General features: G+C 41.8%; 1 protein-coding gene across 1 annotated transcript in view; it reads left to right on the top strand.

Moving 5' to 3' along the window:
- The window catches only part of RFC5 (replication factor C subunit 5), a gene marked incomplete in the record, with an annotated part of 128,945 nt that overhangs the window by 50,217 nt on the left and 56,206 nt on the right, over positions 1-22,522 (top strand). Inside the window, 1 exon segment of the mRNA XM_053701683.1 lies at positions 1,139-1,298. Coding sequence (XP_053557658.1) covers positions 1,139-1,298 — 160 coding nt within the window.

The raw sequence follows: 22,522 nt of genomic DNA, 5'->3' as shown, positions 1-22,522 counted from the left end.
ACACACCGTTGGAGAAAGTAATTTATCAGGTAAGCATAAATTCAGTTTTTCATTCCGATAAGGTAGTGTTGCGTACCAAACCTGGTTTTCTTCCTAAGGTTGTTTCTAACAAAATTATTAATCAGGAAATTGTTGTTCCTTCCTTGTGTCCTAATCCTTCTTCTAAGAAGGAGCGTCTGTTACATAATTTGGACGTGGTCCGTGCCTTGAAGTTCTACTTGCAGGCGACTAAGGATTTTCGTCAATCATCTTCATTATTTGTTGTTTTTTCTGGGAAACGTAGGGGTCAGAAAGCTACGGCTACCTCTTTCTTTTTGGCTGAAGAGTATCATCCGTTTTGCATATGAGACTGCTGGACAGCAGCCTCCTGAACGAATTACGGCTCATTCCACTAGGGCTGTGGCTTCCTCATGGGCGTTGAACAGATTTGCAAAGCTGCAACTTGGTCGTCTCTTCACACTTTTTCCAAATTTTCCAAATTCAATACTTTTGCCTTGTCTGAGGCTGTTTTTTGGAGAAAAGTTCTTCAAGCGGTGGTGCCTTCCGTTTAGGTTCCCTGTCTTGTCCCTCCCTTTCATCCGTGTCCTATAGCTTTGGTATTGTATCCCATAAGTAAGGATGAAATCCGTGGACTCATCGTATCTTGTAAAAGAAAATGAAATTTATTCTTACCTGATAAATTTGTTTCTTTTACGATACGATGAGTCCACGGCCCACCCTGTTTTTATAAGACACGTCTTTTATTGGTTAAACTTCAGTCACCTGTGCACCTTGGCTTTTCCTTTCTCTTCCTAACTTCGGTCGAATGACTGGAGTGGGAGGGAAGGGAGGAGCTATATATACAGCAGCTCTGCTGTGGTGCTCTTTGCCTCCTCCTGCTGACCAGGAGGCGATATCCCATAAGTAAGGATGAAATCCGTGGACTCTTCGTATCATAAAAGAAACAAATTTATCAGGTAAGAATAAATTTAATTTTTTTAAACAAAAAAATCTGATTTCAATAAAAAAAAAACATTGATTTTTTTTTTTTTAATCAACCCTGGAACTAATTAATCAACCCTGGAACTAACTAATATGAAGTGATCAAATTTCTTTTTTTTTTTTTTTTTTTTTTTTTTCTTTTTGTCTTTTCTTTTAGTGATTGAGAAGTTTACAGAAAACACTCGTTTTTGCCTTATCTGCAACTTCCTTTCTAAGATCATACCAGCTCTGCAGTCCAGATGCACAAGATTTCGGTTCGGTCCATTGAACTCTGACATGATGATACCCAGGCTGGAGCATGTGGTGCAAGAAGAAAAGTTAGTATAGACATAAAATATAATTTTTTACTTCTATTAGATGAAATACCTAAATGAGTACAAGGCTCATCATTGTAATACTCATGCTGTTTTTCAAGTGCAAGGAACCAAGTTTTAATGAAGTAACAATTAAAACCAAAAGCTACCCTGAATGTAAAATAAATCAGCCTAAAAAAAATCACAGCAGTTGTATGGAGAAAAGTTAGAACGCTGGAACATGTATTAATTGGCTTAAAAAATAACTGGGTGCAATATGAAGAAATGTTGGTATAATATGAAATCTCCAAAAAGATTTTTTTTTTTTTTTTTTAAATTCACATTAAAGGGACACTTAAGTCAAAAATCTATTCAGATAGAGCATGCAATTTTAAACAACTTTCCAATTTCCTTCCATGAACAAAATGTGCAGTCTTTTTTTATATTTAAACTTTGTCACCAGCTTCTACTGAGCATGTGCAAGAATTCACAGAATAAGCATGTATGCATTTGTGATTGGCTGGTGGCTGTCACATGGTACAGGGGGATTGGAAATAGACACAACTTTTAAAATTGTCAGAAAAAAAATCTCATTTGAAGTTCAGACTAGGTGCTATTGCATTGTCTTGTTATCTTGCATTTGTTGATTATGCAAAACTACTGCGTTGACTGGTCCTTTAAGAAATTAAGAATTTCACCACATCAATTTCAGTAGAAGATTCCTAGACTGTGTCCTTGGAATAATGGAAATACAACAGTGTAATCTGTAAAACAAAAGAGCCTTTCCGCCAAATGAAAAGTACTGACAATAAAATAACTTTATTCAAGGCTTATTTGTTTTCATATGTTAGCTCACTGTTGATTGTTTCCCCATTATTAGTCAAACATAAACTAATAGTAGCTATACAATCAGCCTAATATATCTTGAGTTTACACCTTGTTAAAGAGATTATATCAAGTTTGTATTAGTAATGACAGACTACAATACTTTTTGGATTATTTTGGAGAATATAGACATACTAGTATGTAAAAATGTTATTATATCAACACCATATCATGAGTTTAAATGTAATTGATTCATGGAGATCCTTCCTCCAGTAAGTCAAATATAGCCAGCTTTGTCAATAAAAGTAGCAATCACAATATGTAAGTCAAGTGTTTAATTTCGAAAAGCTCATCAGAAGACTAATAGAGATCTGAAATGGCTAGCATAATTCTTTACTTGAAATTCTTTGTTTTTACCCTTGCCACTTTTGCTGTAAATTTATTTTCTTTTGCAAGATGTACAGAGTCCACGGATTCATCCTTACTTGTGGGATATCCTTCCTAACAGGAAGTGGCAACAAGAGCACCACAGCAGAGCTGTCTATATAGCTCCCCCCTTAACTCCACCCCCCAGTCATTCTCTTTGCCGGCTCTAAGCAGGAAGGGTAAAGTGAAAGAGGTGTTAAACTGTTAGTTTTATTTTATCTTCAATCAAGAGTTTATTTTTAAATGGTACCGGTGTTGTACTATTTACTCTCAGGCAGGACATAGATGAAGATTTCTTCCTGGAGGATGATGATCCACTGCTGTTCCTACAGAAGCTGAGGAGTACAGGAAAACTTCAGTGTGAGGAACGGTTTCTTTCTATACAGCAATGAGGTATGTTCAGTCATTTTTTCTGCAGAGACTGTGTTAACTCAGAAAGGCTGACAGTATCCCCATTAGGGGAAGGGGAAGCAGTAATCCTAGTTTTATAAGGGGCATTACTAGCTTGCATAAAGGGCTAATCTTATGGGCACTCAGTTTGTATATGATATATTAGGCAAACGTTTGTGTGTTCTGGGAGTAACGTTTTTATTTCTTATGGGACATGTGTTTGAGGGTACATGGCTTATTTAGGGGTTTTTATAACCCACATGGCTTACAAAAAAGGTTTGATAAATTTTGTGTAGGCCCCAGCAACATCGAGTGAGATGGGCGGGGCCTATTTTCGCGCCTCAGTTGTGCATTTAGTTTATGCAGGCAAGCAGCAAGCAACATCTCCAGAGGTCCTGGTACACTTCTACGGCCAAATCGAAGCTTTTTCCCCACATTATCGTTCCCTAAGGGCAGGTAGGCGCCACAGCAGAGCTGTGGCAAGGTGCTGACAGGGTTTTTTTTTACCGGTTTTGGACATTTGTCAATCCGGTTTTCTCATTTGGGGGTTTATTGCTTAATTACTTGTGGCTGTCACAAGAATACCTGTCCCGGGGAATGTGTTTCCGCAGGCCAGCGTGGGTTATAGTGACGACGGACGCCAGCCTACTGGGCTGGGGTGCAGTCTGGAATTCCCTGAAATCACAGGGTTTGTGGACTCGGGAGGAGGCCCTCCTACCAATAAATATTCTGGAATTAAGAGCTATATTCAATGCGCTTCAGGCGTGGCCTCAGCTGGCTTCGGCCGGATTCATCAGATTTCAGTCGGACAACATCACAACTGTAGCTTATATCAATCATCTGGGGGGAACAAGGAGTTCCTTGGCGATGATGGAAGTTTCCAGGATAATCCGATGGGCAGAGACTCACTCTTGCCATCTATCAGTGATCTATATCCCAGGGGTGGGAGCTCCATCCGGAGGTGTTTGCTCAACTTGTTCAGCTATGGGGCACACCAGCATTGGATCTGATGGCGTCTCGTCAGAACGCCAAACTTCCTTGTTACGGATCCAGGTCCAGGGATCCTCAGGCAGTACTGATAGATGCTCTAGCAGTACCCTGGTCATTCAACCTGGCTTATGTGTTTCCACCTTTCCAAACAGGAGAGAGCTTCAGTGATTTTGATAGCGCCTCCGTGGCCACGCAGGACTTGGTATGCAGACCTGGTGGACATGTCATCTCTGCCACCATGGACTCTGCCACTGCGACAGGAGCTTCTGATTCAAGGTCCGTTCAAGCATCCAAATCTAATTTCTCTGCAACTGACTGCTTGGAGATTGAACGCTTGATTTTATCAAAGCGGGGTTCCTCTAAGTCGGTCATAGATACCTTGATTCAGGCTCGAAAGCCTGTCACCAGCAAAATCTATCATAAGATATGGCGTAAATATCTTTTTTGGTGTGAATCCAAAGGCTACTCATGGAGTAAGATCAGGATTCCTAGGATTTTGTTCTTTCTTCAAGAAGGATTGGAGAAAGGATTGTCAGCTAGTTCCTTAAAAGGACAGATATCTGCTCTGTCCTATTGCACAAGCGTCTGGCAGATGTCCCAGACGTTCAGGCTTTTTGTCAGGCTTTAGTTAGAATCAAGCCTGTGTTTAAACCTGTCGCTCCGCCATGGAGTCTAAATTTAGTTCTTAATGCTCTTCAGGGGGTTCCGTTTGAACGCATGCATTCCATAGATATTAAAATTCTATCTTGGAAAGTTCTGTTTCTAGTTGCTATCTCTTCAGCTCGAAGGGTTTCTGAATTATCTGCATTACAATGTGACTCGCCTTATTTTGTTTTCCATGCTGATAAGGTGGTTTTGCGTACCAAACCTGGGTTCTTCCCTAAGGTGGTTACTAACAGGAATATCAATCAGGAGATTGTTGTTCCTTCTCTGTGTCCTAATCCTTCTTCTAAGAAGGAACGTTTATTGCACAACTTGGACGTGGTTCGTGCTTTGACGTTCTTTTTGCAGGCAACCAAAGATTTTCGTCAATCATCTTCTTTGTTGTCTATTCTGGAAAACGTAGGGGTCAAAAGGCTACGGCAACCTCTCTTTCCTTTTGGCTGAAAAGCATCATCCGTTTGGCTTATGAGACTGCTGGACAGCAGCCTCCTGAAAGAATTACTGCTCACTCTACTAGAGCGGTGGCTTCTTCGGAGGCTATTTTTGGGGGAGAGGTTTTGCAAGCAGTGGTGCCTTCCGTTTAGGTTCCTGTCTTGTCCCTCCCTTCATCCGTGTCCTAAAGCTTTGGTATTGGTATCCCACAAGTAAGGATGAATCCGTGGACTCGGTACATCTTGCAAAAAAAAAATAATTTATGCTTACCTGATAAATTTCTTTCTTTTGCGATGTACCGAGTCCACGGCCCGCCCTGTCTATTCAAGACAGATAGTATTTTTTATTGAAAACTTCAGTCACCTCTGCACCTTTTTATAGTTTCTCCTTTTTTCTTCCTTGGCCTTCGGTCGAATGACTGGGGGGTGGAGTTAAGGGACGAGCTATATAGACAGCTCTGCTGTGGTGCTCTCTTTGCCACTTCCTGTAAGGAAGGATTATATCCCACAAGTAAGGATGAATCCGTGGACTCAGTACATCGCAAAAAGAAATTTATCTGGTAAGCATAAATTTTGTTTTTTCTACTGTTAAGCTTTCCTATCTTTAAATCAATTTTAATAATGTAGAGTTTGAGTACTATTTGTTTTAAATAAAGCTAAACATTAGATTTCTCTAAACACGCCATTTTGTAGTATATAGTTATAAAATGCTGGTTTCATTAGTTTCTTTCAAATTATAGTAACACTACAAATCATCACATGTAGGATTATAATTCCTCTCCACCTGGATAAGGTAGAGTACCCCTATATTCCAGAGCTTTACTCCGCTTCATCTCCCAGCATTCATCAGTTACGTTTTGCCTCCAGTATGGAGTGTATGAAACTATGCAGTTCTCTGTCTTCATGTCATTTTATGGGGGTTTTTTAACCTGAGGCCGTTCTTCTCCCTTCAAAAGTGCTTCCTGCACAGAGGGGTGCACAAAGGAGTTTATCCGGACAGCGAGAAACCTTCCAGTATTGAAATGTAACAGGCTACCCTGGTGAAATGCAGATTTATCTGCCAATAACCTAGTTCAGCTCCTATGTTAGTTCTTTGAAACTGTGCTTGTATTTCATCTGATGAGCCTTCGACTGCAGTGATGCAAGGTAGGTGAGTACAAAATGTCAGCTTTTACAGCCCACTGGCTATTCCCTGAAAAACTATATTTAGGGCCCCATTTAACAACAGACAAGGTTCTCTTCTGTCCAGCATCATGGCCATTTAATATTGGACAAGCAGCTGTTTGCAATGCCGCCTCCTGCTTATGTGAGGTCAATCGCGTGCATGGATTGTCAATCACCCTGGCTTGGCTTGTCCCGAGTGATTTTAAACCGCCAGCTAAGAGCTGGCGAACAGGTTAGGAAGCCGCTGCTTCTTAACAATCTACTACAAGCTCGTTAATGCAAGCCTGCACCGAAGGCGCCCCAAAGCTGCAAACGCAGCTTGATAAATGTAGCCCTTAGTGTTTACATGCCCTGATGGTATCACACACTGAATTTAGGCACTTAAGTAAGTTTTAAAGCACTCTGAGGAATTAGAGTACTATCTAGCATTTCTGAGACCTAATATTACTAGAATCTTGCCCACAGGGCAGTAATGGGTAGTCTGAATCAGGAATTTTTCCGTTTTGCATTGCATAATGGGTAGTCACTCCCCCTTCCTTCTAGAGCAGTGGCTTTCTGAAAAGGACACTGAATCACAAAAGAAAAAAATTGGGTTCAGATAGAGCATGCAATTTTAAGCAACTTTCTAATTTACTCCTATTATCACATTTTCTTCGTTCTCTTGCTATCTTTATTTGAAAATGAAGGCATCTAAGGTTTTTTTTGTTTCTGTACTCTGGACAGCACTTTTTTATTGGTGGATGAATTTATCCACCAATCAGCAAGAAAAACCCAGGTTTATTACCAAAAATGGGCCGGCATCTAAACATACATTCTTGCATTTCAAATAGATACCAAGAGAATGAAGACAATTTGATAATAGGAGTAAATTAGAAAGGTGCTTAAAATTTCATGCTCTATCTGAATCACAAAAGAAAAAATTTGGGTTCAGTGTCCCTTTAACTTCTTGTTTCTGAATTGGAGGTGGTACACACATTTGGTTAAATTTCAGTTCTTTTATTGTTTTTTGTTATAGGATTAAATTGTAACTGATGAGTGTTTTGAGGGCTAAGCACAAAGGTGTTCCTGCAATGAAGGTTACCTCTCCTCACAAGCAAGTCTTTCCTGGATCACTTAAGCACAGTGACTTGTTTAGGTTGCCTAACATAGGAAGGGAATTTTGCACTCTGACTTTTCCTTTAATAAGGAGTAATTTACTGAGTCTCAGGCCACTCCCCCCCCCCTTAGAAACTGAAGGTGAGGTTGTGTCCCTTAATTTAAGGTTGCAGCATATGCATGCATTATTAAGAGAATTGTTGGGTTAATCCTTAGAGGTGGATAAACCCAACAACACTCCTAAAGCTAATACAAAGGTGCTGGATAGATTCTTTAAGTATGTTCATAAACAGCCTTTTACCTTTTTATGTCTTGAATCGGTGTCTAAGAAGTGAAACAAGGCATCAGTAATTCTGATTTCAACAACTTGGCCTCGCAGATCTTTGTATACAGACCTAGTCAAGATGTTTTATTGCCCGCTGGGGCATCTGTCTCACAGCAAGAGCTTCTCTCTCTGCGTCCTTTGTTTCATCAGCATCTATGATCCTTAGCTTTAAGGACCTGGCGAATAAATGTATGATTTTGGCTGAGACCTTGATCTAAGTGGGGAAGTCTGTTAGTAGGTGCATTTATCATAATGTCTGGAAGACTTATCTGGTTTGATGTGCAGCTAGGAATATTAAGAGTCTACGACCCGCCTATTTCTTTTTACTTTATGTTGATAGCAGGGCAGGTCCAATTTTGCACTTAATTTGTGCTGCTTTTGTGCAGAGTGGGGTTGATTTAAATCCCTAGTCAGTAAGACTCAATTTAAATCATGGTTTCGTCTATAAAGGTTTCATTTTAGAACAACTCTTCCGATTTTTCCAGTTATATCAGAAAATGACTTATTTAGATACACTATATACCATTCAAAATACATAGATAATTATAAAATTATTGGGAGGTGAACTATTTCGAAATAGGTTAATCATTCATATTTGATCAAAACGTTATTGGAGGAGAGAAATAATCATTACCTTTTTAACAATTAATTTTTTTTTCTTCCTATGGCATGGAGAGTCCACAATTTCATTCCAATTACTGGTGGGAATTCAACTCCTGGCCAGCAGGAGAAGGCAAAGAGCACCCCAGCTGAGCTGTTAAAAAATGTCACTTCCCTTACCCATAATCCCCAGTCATTCTCTTTGCCTCTGTCAAGGGAGGATGTGCGAAGATGGTGTCTGAAGATATTTGATCCTATAATGGGTACTTTTCCCTGCAAGCAAGAATTGGGGCTATACTGTGTCCATGTCAATCTCATTAGTAAGATTAATGGTGGCTATTAGTTAGAATGCGGTGAGGTAGTCTTTGCTTAACTTCTAACAACAATGCTACTCCTCTATTGAAAACCAGGGTTGATTACTCTGTTTTTTCATTTTCTACAGGTCCCTGACTATGTGAATGTATCTGTCACACCTAAGAGGCTGTTCCTGCCCTGCAGCTGGATTCACAGGTAAGTGCTTTTTTCTTCTAGGTTTGAAGGACAGCACTTCAGGGGTACAAAAAGAAAGGATGTAACCTCAGTGGATGTAAATTGGGACATGATTATCCCTTAATATAGGGATTTATGAGGGCAGCACTGCAGGCACTGTGTAAGGAGATAAGGGTTTAACTTTATTCCCCTGTATTTAGGAGACTGTTTTGAGAGTGGGGCATATCTAGAAAACGCATTTAATTTTATTTGGGACAGGATAGCATAACCTCTGAGGGCGAAGGGGTTTTTATTCTGCTCTCTAACGGCCATATTCTTTATCTTCATGCCTGACTGCGCAGCGAAACTTGCGCACTTTTTGTTATGTTGCATTTTAAGTTGATGCAATAACATGACCGCTCCCGATCGTGGTGTTTTTTTTTTCTCATAACTTCCCTTCCAATCGGAGAGTGGTGTTTGTTTCAACAGAGCCGTTGCATCTTGTCTGTAGATCGTTTCTGTCTCATTGTCTCTACTAGTGAGAACATCACTGATCCTGGTGGGGTAAGCACCTCAGCAGAAGCTGAGGTTATAACGGTACTCTATTGCAAATAAATTGTATTTATTTATTTAAAGGTGCAGTGTTTAAAGGTGCAGTTGCAAATAAATTTTTGTTGCTTATTTAAAAGTGCAGTACTTATTCTTTATTAATGTCTATTGGGAACCAATAGTACTGGGGGGGGGTATTTGTTTTATTATGGACTGTAAAACTAATCTCTTTATTTTTGACAACTGCTTGGAGGCTCAAGTCATTCTTCTTGTGCAGCTTTGTTTTACATGCTTAAATAAGTTGTTACTGTCTAAGAATAAAGTGCCTCTCTCAGAGCCATCTGTCTCTCAGGATAATGTTGTTCGTGACATGCCTCAGCATTCTCCTCATACATCCCAAGCTTTAGCAATTTTCTCATGCAGTGCCCTGCGGTTCCTCTCAACAACATCCTGGGGGGGGTGTTTATTTACCAGGGGATTTTGCTGCGCAGATAACCTCTGTAGTTTTGGCAGCATGGTCAGCCTTTCCCGTTACTGGTATGAGAATGAAGAAATTTAAAAATATTTCTATTAGTAAAGGTTCTCACTCCGCAGAGGCTGCGCTAGTCAGTCTCTCTGTTATGATGATGATGATACCTCAGTGGATTCTGAGGGTGAGATCTCTATCTCTGACTCTATATAGTGAAAAAATCTACAGATTCAGATGAGGTTTACTTTAGAGTTAAACTAGAACTCTTCCGGTTACTTTTGAAGGACGTCCTTGCTACTTTGGAAGACTCCGACTTATTTGTCGCTGAGAACCCAAAAAAGTCTAGTAAACTTAACAGCGTATATGATGTCATTCCTTCATCTGTGGAAGTTTTTCCAGTTCCAGACTGCATGTCGGAATTTATAGCGCCAGGAATTCCTTTTTCCCCGTCCCCTGTTTTTAAAAAGATGTTTCCTTTTGCTGACTCTATACGTGACTTATGGCGCACAGTGCCCAAGGTAGAGGGGAACTATCTCTACTCTAGCTAGGAGAGTTACTATTTCTATTAAGGATAGTTGTTCTTTCAAGGATCCTATGGATAAGAATGGAGACTTATTTAAAAAAGATGTACATTTATCAGGGATTACAGTGGCAACCAGTTGCTAGTATTGATACGGTTGCGGGGGCAGCATCTTATTAGTGCAATGCCTTGTCTGACCTGATTTCAGAAGAGACTTCTATAGAGGAGATCCAGGATAGGATCAAAACTCTTAAGCTGGCCAATACTTTTATCTGTGTGCCAACATGCAAGTGGTTAGACTGGGAGCCAAGATTTCTAGTCCTGCAGTTCTAACTTGCAGAGCTCTATGGTTAAAATCTTGGTCTGCTGATCCAAATCCAAACTTCTGTCTTTACCTTTTAAGGGCAAGACTTTATTTGCTCCTGGTCTGGCTGAGATCATTTCCGAAATTTCTGGTGGAAAGGGATCTTTCCTATCTCAGGACAAGAAGAATAGACCTAAGGGTCGTCAAAATTCTAATTTTCGTTCCTTTCGTAACTTCAAATTACAAGTCTTCCTCTTCCAAGCTGGAGCAATCCAGGTCCTCATGGTGATCCAGTCAGCCTTGGAACAAGGGGAAGCAAGCCAAGAAGCCTTCCGCTGATTCCAAATTGGCTTGAAGGGGCCGCCCCCGATCCAGTCTTAGATCAAGTGGGAGGCAGGTTTTTTCCTTTTTTGGCAGGCTTGGATCCGCAATGTCCCAGATCTCAGGGAGGTAGTATCTCAGGGATACAGAAAAGGATGCAAGTCTTACCTCCCCAGGGGTAGTCTTATCCTGTCAAGGTTATCTGCAAACCAGGTAAAGAGTGAGGCCTTCTTAAACTGCGTAAAAGACCTATAGTGTTTGTTCCAGTTCCTGTAAAGGAACAGGGTCAAGGATTCTGTTCAAATCTTTTTGTGGTTCCCAAAAAAGAGGGAATTTTTCGTCTCATTTTAGACCTAAAGTGTCTCAACAAATTTCTCAAGGTTCCGTCCTTCAAAATGGATACTATTCGGTCTATTCTACCCTTGGTTCATGAGGGCCAGTTCATGAATACATTAGACCTGAAGGACGTGTATCTTCATATTCCAATTCACAAGGAACATTACCAATTTCTTTGTTTTGTCTTTCTAGACAAACATTTCCAGTTTGTTGGCCTTGCTACAGCACCTCAAATCTTTACAAAGGTACTAGGGGCTCTTTTGGCGGTGGTCAGATCTCAGGAAATAGCGGAGGCACCTTACCTCGACGACATCTTGGTTCAAGCGCCATCTTTTCATCTATTCTACGTTCCCACAGGTGGAAAGTGAATCTGGAAAAAAGTTTCCTAGTACCATCCACCAGGGTGTGTTTTCTTAGGTACAATTATAGATGATCTACCTATAAAAAAAAAATTCTGAAGGATGTTCGTTAATCCAAACTTGGCTTCTTGCCGTTCACTTCAGACCTCTGTCCGTCAGTCAGTGGCTCAGTGTATAGAAGTGATTGGTCTGATGGTTACTTCCATGGATATCATTCCTTTTGCTCGGTTCCATACGAGATCCCTACAGCTACACATGCTCAGTCAATAAAACTGAGCCTTAGATCTCTCGCAGAGTATAGATCTGGATTTCCTAACAAGATACTCTTTCATGGTGAATTTCACAGGACCATCTGTCTCAGGGTTCATGCTTCCTGAGACCTTCCTGGGTGATTGATACTCAGGCTGGGGAGTAGTTTGGGGCTCCTTAAAGGCTCAGGGTCTTTGGCTCTCAACTCTAGTATGTTTATGGGAAGAGAAATCTTCAATGCCCTAACATGCTGGCCTCAACTAGCTTTAGTCCCGTTTTATCAAATTCCAATCGGTCAACACCTCAGTGGCATATATCAATCTCCAGGGAGGAACTCTGAGTTTCTTAGCAATGAAGGAGGTGACTCGCATTCTAAAGTGGGCAGAGTTTCATGATTGCCTCCTCTCTGTCATTCTCATCCCAGGGGTAGTCACCTGGGAAGCAGATTTTCTTAGCAGGCATACTTTTCATCCAGGGGAGTGGACTCTCCACCCAGAGGTTTATACAATAACTCTCGGGTGGGGAGTTCTGGAGTTGGATCTGTGATTCTAATAGCTCCTCCCTGGCCTCATAGGATCTGGTTCACAGATCTGGTGAAGATGTCATCTCTTCCCCCTTGGAGGTTACCTCTGAAGAAGGACCTTCTACTTCAGGCTCCCTTCCTCCACCCAAAGCTAAATTCTTTGAGACTGACTGCTTGGAGATTGAACGCACGGCTAGGCGTGGTCGTAAGATTTACTATAAGGTATGGCGTAAACACCTATATTGTTGTTTATCGAAGCGTTTCTCTTGGAGTCGGGTTCCACACATACTGTCTTTTCTTCAGGAGGGCCTGAAGAAGGGTTTGTCAGTCAGTACTCTGAAGGGTCAGATTTCTGCACTGTCTATCCTTTTGCACAAACGTTTGGCAGATCTGCCAGATGTTCAATCTTTTATTTAGACTTTGGTCAGAATCAGCCCTGTGTTTCAACCTGTTTCTCCTACCTGGAGCCTTAACCTTGCTCTAAAAGTTTTGCAGCAGGCTCCATTTGACCCTATGCATTTGGTTGATATTACGTTGTTATCGTGGAACGTTTTGTTTCTACTTGCTATTTTGTCTGCTTGCAGAGTTTCCGAACTTTCGACTTTGCAGTGTGATGCCCCTTACCTTATTTTTCATGCGGATAAGGCGGTCCTTCATACTAAATTGGGATTTCTTCTCAGTGGTATCGGATCGCAACATTAATCAGGAAATTGTTGTTAATTACTTTTGTCTGACTCCTTAGAAGGAACGTCTGTTACTCAACCTGGATGTTGTGTGTACTCTAAAATTTTAGCACCTAAATATTTTCGGCAGTCAACTGCCCTGTTCGTTGTTTGCGCTGATAAGTGTAAGGGTCAGAAGACCACTTCTACTGCTCTTCTTTCTGGTTGAGAAGTGTTATTCGATTAACATATGAGATAGCTGGACATCAGCCTCCTGAGAGAATTACGGCTCATTCCACTAGGGCTGTCTCTTCAAGCTTCTGTAGAGCAAATCTGCAAGGTGGTTAATCTTAATCCTTATTGCATACTTTTTCAAAATTCTACAAATTTGATACTTTTGCCTCGGCTGAGGTTTCTTTTGGGAGAAAAGTTCTTCAAGTGGTGGTGCCTTCTGTTTAGGTCTGCCTGTCTTGTTCTCCCTCCCTTTCATTTCTCCAACATTGGTGTGTCCGGTCCATGGCGTCATCCTTACTTGTGGGAATATCTCTTCCCCAACAGGAAATGGCAAAGAGTCCCAGCAAAAGCTGTCCATATAGTCCCTCCTAGGCTCCGCCCACCCCAGTCATTCTCTTTGCCGTTGCACAGGCAACATCTCCACGGAGATGGTTAAGAGTATGTGGTGTTTAGTTGTAGTTTTTTATTCTACTATCAAGAGTTTGTTATTTTAAAATAGTGCTGGTATGTACTATTTACTCTGAAACAGAAAAAGATGAAGAGTTCTGTTTGTGAGAGGAAGATGATTTTAGCAGCAGTAACTAAAATCATTTGCTGTTTCCACATAGGACTGTTGAGAATGAAGTAACTTCAGTTGGGGGAAACAGTTAGCAGACTTTTCTGCTTAAGGTATGACTAGCCATATTTCTAACAAGACTGTGTAATGCTGGAAGGCTGTCATTTCCCCTCATGGGGACCGGTAAGCCATTTTCTTAGTCTCAAACAGAATAAAGGGCTTAATATGGGCTATAAAACTGGTAGACATTTTTATGGGCAAAATCGATTGCTTTATTTGGGCTTTTTATACATCTTTATGTTTGAAATTCACACTTACAAACTTTGGGGAACGTTTTTTAACGTCAGGCACTGAGTTAGACACCTTTCCAGTCAGGAAGGGCCTTCCCAGTTGTAGGCTGAGCCTCATTTTCGCGCCATTACTGCGCAGTTACTTTTGGGAGCAGGACATGCAGATGCATGTGTGTGGATCTGAAAGTAGTTGGAAAGGTTCCTAGAAGGCTTCATTTGGTATCGTATTCCCCCCTGGGCTTGGTAAAGTCGCAGCAAAGGCTGTAGCTGGGACTGTAGAGGGGTTAAAACTGTAACCGGCTCCGGTTTCTTTATTTTAAGGGTTAAAGCTCTGAAATTTGGTGTGCAATACTTTTAATGCTTTAAGACACTGTGGTGAAAATTTGGTAAATTTTGAACAATTCCTTCATTCTTTTTCACATATTCAGTAATAAAGTGTGCACTGTTTAAAATTTAAAGAGACAGTAACGTTTTTGTTGTAAAACGGTTTTTGTGCTTTATTGACAAGTTTAAGCCTGTTTAACATGTCTGTACCTTCAGATAAGCTATGTTCTATATGTATGAAAGTCAATGTGTCTCCCCCTTCAAAATTGTGTGATAATTGTGCCATAGCGTCCAAACAAAGTAAGGACAGTACTGCCACAGATAGTAAAGTTGCCCAAGATGATTCATCAGATGAAGGGAGTAGACATAGTTCTACATCATCTCCTTCTGTGTCTACGCCAGTTTTGCCCACGCAGGAGGCCCCTAGTACTTCTATCGCGCCAATGCTTATTACTATGCAACAATTGACGGCAGTAATGGATAACTCCATAGCAAATATTTTATCCAAAATGCCTGCATATCAGAGAAAGCGCGATTGCTCTGTTTTAAACACTGAAGAGCAGGAGGGCGCTGATGATAATTGCTCTGTCATACCCTCACACCAATCTGAAGGGGCCATGAGGGAGGTTTTGTCAGATGGGGAAATTTCAGATTCAGGAAGAATTTTTCAACAGGCTGAACCTGATGTTGTGACATTTAAATTTAAATTGGAGCATCTCCGCGCACTGCTTAAGGAGGTGTTATCTACTCTGGATGATTGTGACAACCTGGTCATTCCAGAAAAATTATGCAAGATGGACAAGTTCCTAGAGGTTCCGGTGCACCCCGACGCTTTTCCTATACCCAAGCGGGTGGCGGACATAGTGAATAAGGAGTGGGAGCAGCCCAGCATACCTTTCTTCTGTTAAGTGTGATCAGTCCACGGGTCATCATTACTTCTGGGATATTACTCCTCCCCAACAGGAAGTGCAAGAGGATTCACCCAGCAGAGCTGCATATAGCTCCTCCCCTCTACGTCACTCCCAGTCATTCTCTTGCACCCAACGACTAGATAGGATGTGTGAGAGGACTATGGTGATTATACTTAGTTTTATATCTTCAATCAAAAGTTTGTTATTTTAAAATAGCACCGGAGTGTGTTATTATCTCTCTGGCAGAGTTTGAAGAAGAATCTACCAGAGTTTTTGTTATGATTTTAGCCGGAGTAGTTAAGATCATATTGCTGTTTCTCGGCCATCTGAGGAGAGGTAAACTTCAGATCAGGGGACAGCGGGCAGATGAATCTGCATAGAGGTATGTAGCAGTTTTTATTTTCTGACAATGGAATTGATGAGAAAATCCTGCCATACCGATATAATGTCATGTATGTATACTTTACACTTCAGTATTCTGGGGAATGGTACTTCACTAGAATTACACTGTAAGAAATACATAAAGCTGTTTAATAACTAGAGATTATGTTTAACGTTTTTGCTGGAATGTAAAATAGTTTTCATTTACTGAGGTACTGAGTGAATAAATGTTTGGGCACTATTTTTCCACTTGGCAGTTGCTTAATCTGTTTTTCTGACAGTTTCTGTTCTCCCTCACTGCTGTGTGTGAGGGGCCGTTTTTTTGGCGCTTTTACTGCATCAAATATTTCAGTCAGCAACTCATTGTATTCCCTGCATGATCCGGTTCATCTCTACAGAGCTCAGGGGTCTTCAAAACTTATTTTGAGGGAGGTAATTTCTCTCAGCAGAGCTGTGAGAATTATAGTTTGACTGAGATAAAAAACGTTTATTCTGTAATTTGTTTCCTGCTTTCAGAATTTGTTATCTTTGCTAATGGGATTAAACCTTTGCTAAAGTTGTGTTGTTTACAAGGATTGAGGCTATAACTGTTTCAATTTATTAATTTTCAACTGTCATAGATCTTCTGTGCTTCTTAAAGGCACAGTACGTTTTAATATTATTCTAATTGAATTGTATTTCCAAGTTGCAAGTTTATTTGCTAGTGTGTTAAACATGTCTGATTCAGAGGATGATACCTGTGTCATTTGTTGCAATGCCAAAGTGGAGCCCAATAGAAATTTATGTACTAACTGTATTGATGCTACTTTAAATAAAAGTCAATCTGTACAAATTGAACAAATTTCACCAAACAACGAGGGGAGAGTTATGCCGACTAACTCGCCTCACGTGTCAGTACCTACATCTCCCGCTCAGAGGGAGGTGCGTGATATTGTAGCGCCGAGTACATCTGGGCGGCCATTACAAATCACATTACAGGATATGGCTACTGTTATGACTGAGGTTTTGGCTAAATTACCAGAACTAAGAGGTAAGCGTGATCACTCTGGGGTGAGAACAGAGTGCGCTGATAATATTAGGGCCATGTCAGACACTGCGTCACAGGTGGCAGAACATGAGGACGGAGAACTTCATTCTGTGGGTGACGGTTCTGATCCAAACAGACTGGATTCAGATATTTCAAATTTTAAATTTAAACTGGAAAACCTCCGTGTATTACTAGGGGAGGTGTTAGCGGCTCTGAATGATTGTAACACAGTTGCAATACCAGAGAAAATGTGTAGGTTGGATAAATATTTTGCGGTACCGACGAGTACTGAGGTTTTTCCTATACCTAAGAGACTTACTGAAATTGTTACTAAGGAGTGGGATAGACCCGGTGTGCCGTTCTCACCCCCTCCGATATTTAGAAAAATGTTTCCAATAGACGCCACCACAAGGGACTTATGGCAAACGGTCCCTAAGGTGGAGGGAGCAGTTTCTACCTTAGCTAAGCGTACCACTATCCCGGTGGAGGATAGCTGTGCTTTTTCAGATCCAATGGATAAAAAGTTAGAGGGTTACCTTAAGAAAATGTTTGTTCAACAAGGTTTTATATTGCAACCCCTTGCATGCATTGCGCCGATCACGGCTGCAGCGGCATTCTGGATTGAGTCTCTGGAAGAGAACATTGGTTCAGCTACTCTGGACGACATTACGGACAGGCTTAGAGTCCTTAAACTAGCTAATTCATTCATTTCGGAGGCCGTAGTACATCTTACTAAACTTACGGCGAAGAATTCAGGATTCGCCATTCAGGCACGCAGGGCGCTGTGGCTAAAATCCTGGTCAGCTGATGTTACTTCTAAGTCTAAATTGCTTAATATACCTTTCAAAGGGCAGACCTTATTCGGGCCCGGGTTGAAAGAGATTATCGCTGACATTACAGGAGGTAAAGGCCATGCCCTGCCTCAGGACAAAGCCAAAGCCAAGACTAGACAGTCTAATTTTCGTTCCTTTCGTAATTTCAAAGCTGGAGCAGCATCAACTTCCTCTGCACCAAAACAGGAAGGAGCTGTTGCTCGCTACAGACAAGGCTGGAAACCTAACCAGTCCTGGAACAAGGGCAAGCAGACTAGGAAACCTGCTGCTGCCCCTAAGACAGCATGAATTGAGGGCCCCCGATCCGGGATCGGATCTAGTGGGGGGCAGACTTTCTCTCTTCGCCCAGGCTTGGGCAAGAGATGTTCAGGATCCCTGGGCGCTAGAGATAATATCTCAGGGATACCTTCTGGACTTCAAATACTCTCCTCCAAGAGAGAGATTTCATCTGTCAAGATTGTCAACAATCCAGACAAAGAAAGAGGCGTTTCTACGCTGCGTACAAGAGCTCTTGTTAATGGGAGTAATCCATCCAGTTCCACGATCGGAACAGGGACAGGGGTTTTACTCAAATCTGTTTGTGGTTCCCAAAAAAGAGGGAACTTTCAGACCAATCCTGGACTTAAAGATCCTAAACAAATTCCTAAGAGTTCCATCGTTCAGTATGGAGACTATTCGGACAATTTTACCTATGATCCAAGAGGGTCAGTACATGACCACTGTAGATTTAAAAGATACTTACCTTCACATACCGATTCACAAAGATCATTATCGGTACCTAAGGTTTGCCTCCCTAGACAGGCATTACCAGTTTGTGGCTCTTCCATTCGGATTGGCTACAGCTCCAAGAATCTTCACAAAGGTTCTGGGTGCTCTTCTGGCGGTACTAAGACCGCGGGGAATCTCGGTAGCTCCATACCTAGACGACATTCTGATACAAGCTTCAAGCTTTCAAACTGCCAAGTCTCATACAGAGTTAGTGCTGGCATTTCTAAGTTCACATGGATGGAAGGTGAACGAAAAGAAAAGTTCACTCGTTCCACTCACAAGAGTTCCCTTCCTGGGGACTCTTATAGATTCTGTAGAAATGAAGATTTACCTGACAGAGGACAGGCTAACAAGACTTCAAAGTGCTTGCCGCACCCTTCATTCCATTCAACACCCGTCAGTGGCTCAATGCATGGAGGGAATCGGCTTAATGGTAGCGGTAATGGACATAGTACCCTTTGCACGCTTACACCTCAGACCACTGCAACTGTGCATGCTAAGTCAGTGGAATGGGGATTACTCAGACTTATCCCCTTCTCTGAATCTGGATCAAGAGACCAGAAATTCTCTTCTATGGTGGCTTTCTCGGCCACATCTGTCCAGGGGGATGCCATTCAGCAGACCAGACTGGACAATTGTAACAACAGACGCCAGCCTTCTAGGTTGGGGTGCCGTCTGGAATTCTCTGAAGGCTCAGGGACAATGGAGTCAGGAGGAGAGTCTCCTGCCAATAAACATTCTGGAATTGAGAGCAGTTCTCAATGCCCTCCTGGCTTGGCTCCAGTTGACAACTCGGGGGTTCATCAGGTTTCAGTCGGACAACATCACGACTGTAGCTTACATCAACCATCAGGGAGGGACAAGAAGCTCCCTAGCTATGATGGAAGTATCAAAGATAATTCTCTGGGCAGAGTCTCACTCTTGCCACCTGTCAGCAATCCACATCCCGGGAGTGGAGAACTGGGAGGCGGATTTCTTAAGTCGTCAGACTTTTCATCCGGGGGAGTGGGAACTTCATCCGGAGGTCTTTGCCCAAATACTTCGACGTTGGGGCAAACCAGAGATAGATCTCATGGCGTCTCGACAGAACGCCAAGCTTCCTCGTTACGGGTCCAGATCCAGGGATCCAGGAGCAGTCCTGATAGATGCTCTGACAGCACCTTGGGACTTCAGGATGGCTTACGTGTTTCCACCCTTCCCGTTGCTTCCGCGATTGATTGCCAGAATCAAACAAGAGAGAGCATCAGTGATTCTAATAGCACCTGCGTGGCCACGCAGGACTTGGTATGCAGACCTGGTGGACATGTCATCCTGTCCACCTTGGTCTCTACCTCTGAAACAGGACCTTCTGATACAGGGTCCCTTCAAACATCAAAATCTAACTTCTCTGAAGCTGACTGCTTGGAAATTGAACGCTTGATTTTATCAAGACGTGGGTTTTCTGAGTCAGTTATTGATACCTTAATACAGGCTAGGAAACCTGTTACCAGAAAGATTTACCATAAGATATGGCGTAAATACCTATATTGGTGTGAATCCAAGGGTTACTCTTGGAGTAAGGTTAGGATTCCTAGGATATTGTCTTTTCTACAAGAAGGTTTAGAAAAGGGTTTATCTGCTAGTTCATTAAAGGGACAGATCTCAGCTCTGTCCATTCTGTTACACAAACGTCTGTCAGAAGTTCCTGACGTCCAGGCTTTTTGTCAGGCTTTGACCAGGATTAAGCCTGTGTTTAAAACTGTTGCTCCACCATGGAGTCTAAACCTTGTTCTTAATGTTTTTCAGGGCGTTCCGTTTGAACCCCTTCATTCCATTGATATAAAGTTGTTATCTTGGAAAGTTCTATTTTTAATGGCTATTTCCTCGGCTCGAAGAGTCTCTGAATTATCAGCCTTACATTGTGATTCTCCTTATTTGATTTTTCATTCGGATAAGGTAGTCCTGCGTACTAAACCTGGGTTCTTACCTAAGATAGTTACTAACAGGAATATCAATCAAGAGATTGTTGTTCCTTCTTTATGCCCAAATCCTTCTTCAAAGAAGGAACGTCTACTGCACAACCTGGATGTAGTCCGTGCTCTAAAATTTTACTTACAGGCAACTAAGGAATTTCGACAAACGTCTTCTCTGTTTGTCATTTACTCTGGGCAGAGGAGAGGTCAAAAAGCTTCCGCTACCTCTCTTTCTTTTTGGCTTCGTAGCATAATTCGTTTAGCTTATGAGACTGCTGGACAGCAGCCTCCTGAAAGAATTACAGCTCATTCTACTAGAGCTGTGGCTTCCACTTGGGCCTTCAAGAATGAGGCCTCTGTTGAACAGATTTGCAAGGCTGCAACTTGGTCTTCGCTTCATACTTTTTCCAAATTTTACAAATTTGACACTTTTGCTTCATCGGAGGCTATTTTTGGGAGAAAGGTTCTTCAGGCAGTGGTTCCTTCTGTATAAAGAGCCTGCCTATCCCTCCCGTCATCCGTGTACTTTTGCTTTGGTATTGGTATCCCAGAAGTAATGATGACCCGTGGACTGATCACACTTAACAGAAGAAAACATAATTTATGCTTACCTGATAAATTCCTTTCTTCTGTAGTGTGATCAGTCCACGGCCCGCCCTGTTTTTAAGGCAGGTAAATCTTTTTTAATTTATACTCCAGTCACCACTTCACCCTTGGCTTTTCCTTTCTCGTTGGTCCTTGGTCGAATGACTGGGAGTGACGTAGAGGGGAGGAGCTATATGCAGCTCTGCTGGGTGAATCCTCTTGCACTTCCTGTTGGGGAGGAGTAATATCCCAGAAGTAATGATGACCCGTGGACTGATCACACTACAGAAGAAAGGAATTTATCAGGTAAGCATAAATTATGTTTTTGTCCCCCCTCCTATATTTAAGAAATTATTTCCTATGGTCGACCCCAGAAAGGACTTATGGCAGACAGTCCCTAAGGTCGAGGGGGCAGTTTCTACTCTAAACAAGCGTACTACTATCCCTATCGAGGATAATTGTGCTTTCAAAGATCCTATGGATAAAAAATTGGAGGGTTTGCTTAAAAAGATTTTTGTACAGCAAGGTTACCTCCTGCAACCCATTTCGTGCATTGTTCCTGTCACTACAGCAGCGTGGTTCTGGGTCGAGAACTAGAAAAGTCGCTCAGTAGAGAAACTCTGTATGAGGAGGTTATGGACAGAGTTCACGCACTCAAGTTGGCTAATTCTTTTATTTTAGATGCCGCTTTGCAATTAGCTAGATTAGCGGCGAAAAATTCAGGGTTTGCAATTGTGGCGCGCAGAGCGCTTTGGCTAAAGTCTTGGTCAGCGGATGTATCTTCCAAGACAAAATTGCTTAATATCCCCTTCAAGGGTAAAACTCTCTTTGGGCCAGAATTGAAAGAGATTATCTCAGACATCACTGGGGGAAAGGGCCACGCCCTTCCACAAGATAGGCCTTTCAAAGCCAAGAATAAGTCTAATTTTCGTTCCTTTCGCAATTTCAGGAATGGACCGGCCTCTAATTCCGCATCCTCTAAACAAGAGGGTAATGCTTCACAAACCAAGCCAGCCTGGAAACCGATGCAAGGCTGGAACAAGGTTAAGCAGGCCAAGAAGCCTGCTGCTGCTAACAAAACAGCATGAAGGAGTAGCCCCCGATCCGGGACCGGATCTAGTAGGGGGCAGACTCTCTCTCTTTGCTCAGGCTTGGGCAAGAGATGTTCAGGATCCCTGGGCACTAGAAATAGTTTCTCAGGGTTATCTTCTGGAATTCAAGGAACTACCCCCAAGGGGAAGGTTCCACATGTCTCACTTATCCTCAAACCAAATAAAGAGACAGGCATTCTTACATTGTGTAGAAGACCTGTTAAAAATGGAAGTGATACACCCAGTTCCAACGGCGGAACAGGGGATGGGATTTTACTCAAATCTGTTTGTAGTTCCCAAAAAAGAGGGAATTTTCAGACCAATTCTGGATTTAAAGATCCTAAACAAATTTCTCAGGGTTCCATCGTTCAAAATTGAAACCATTTGAACGCTTGATTCTATCAAAGCGTGGGTTTTCAGATTCTGTGATAGATACTCTGGTTCAAGCCAGAAAACCGGTAACTAGAAAAATTTACCATAAAATATGGAAAAGATATATCTGCTGGTGTGAATCCAAGGGATTCTTATGCAATAAGATCAAAATTCCTAAGATCCTTTCCTTTCTACAAGAAGGTTTGGATAAAGGATTATCAGCGAGTTCTCTAAAGGGACAGATTTCTGCTTTAT

The sequence above is a fragment of the Bombina bombina genome, chromosome 2 (genome assembly GCF_027579735.1).
Source record: "Bombina bombina isolate aBomBom1 chromosome 2, aBomBom1.pri, whole genome shotgun sequence".
Taxonomy (NCBI): Eukaryota; Metazoa; Chordata; class Amphibia; order Anura; family Bombinatoridae; genus Bombina; species Bombina bombina.
This window is presented reverse-complemented; position numbering and strand designations above follow the sequence as displayed.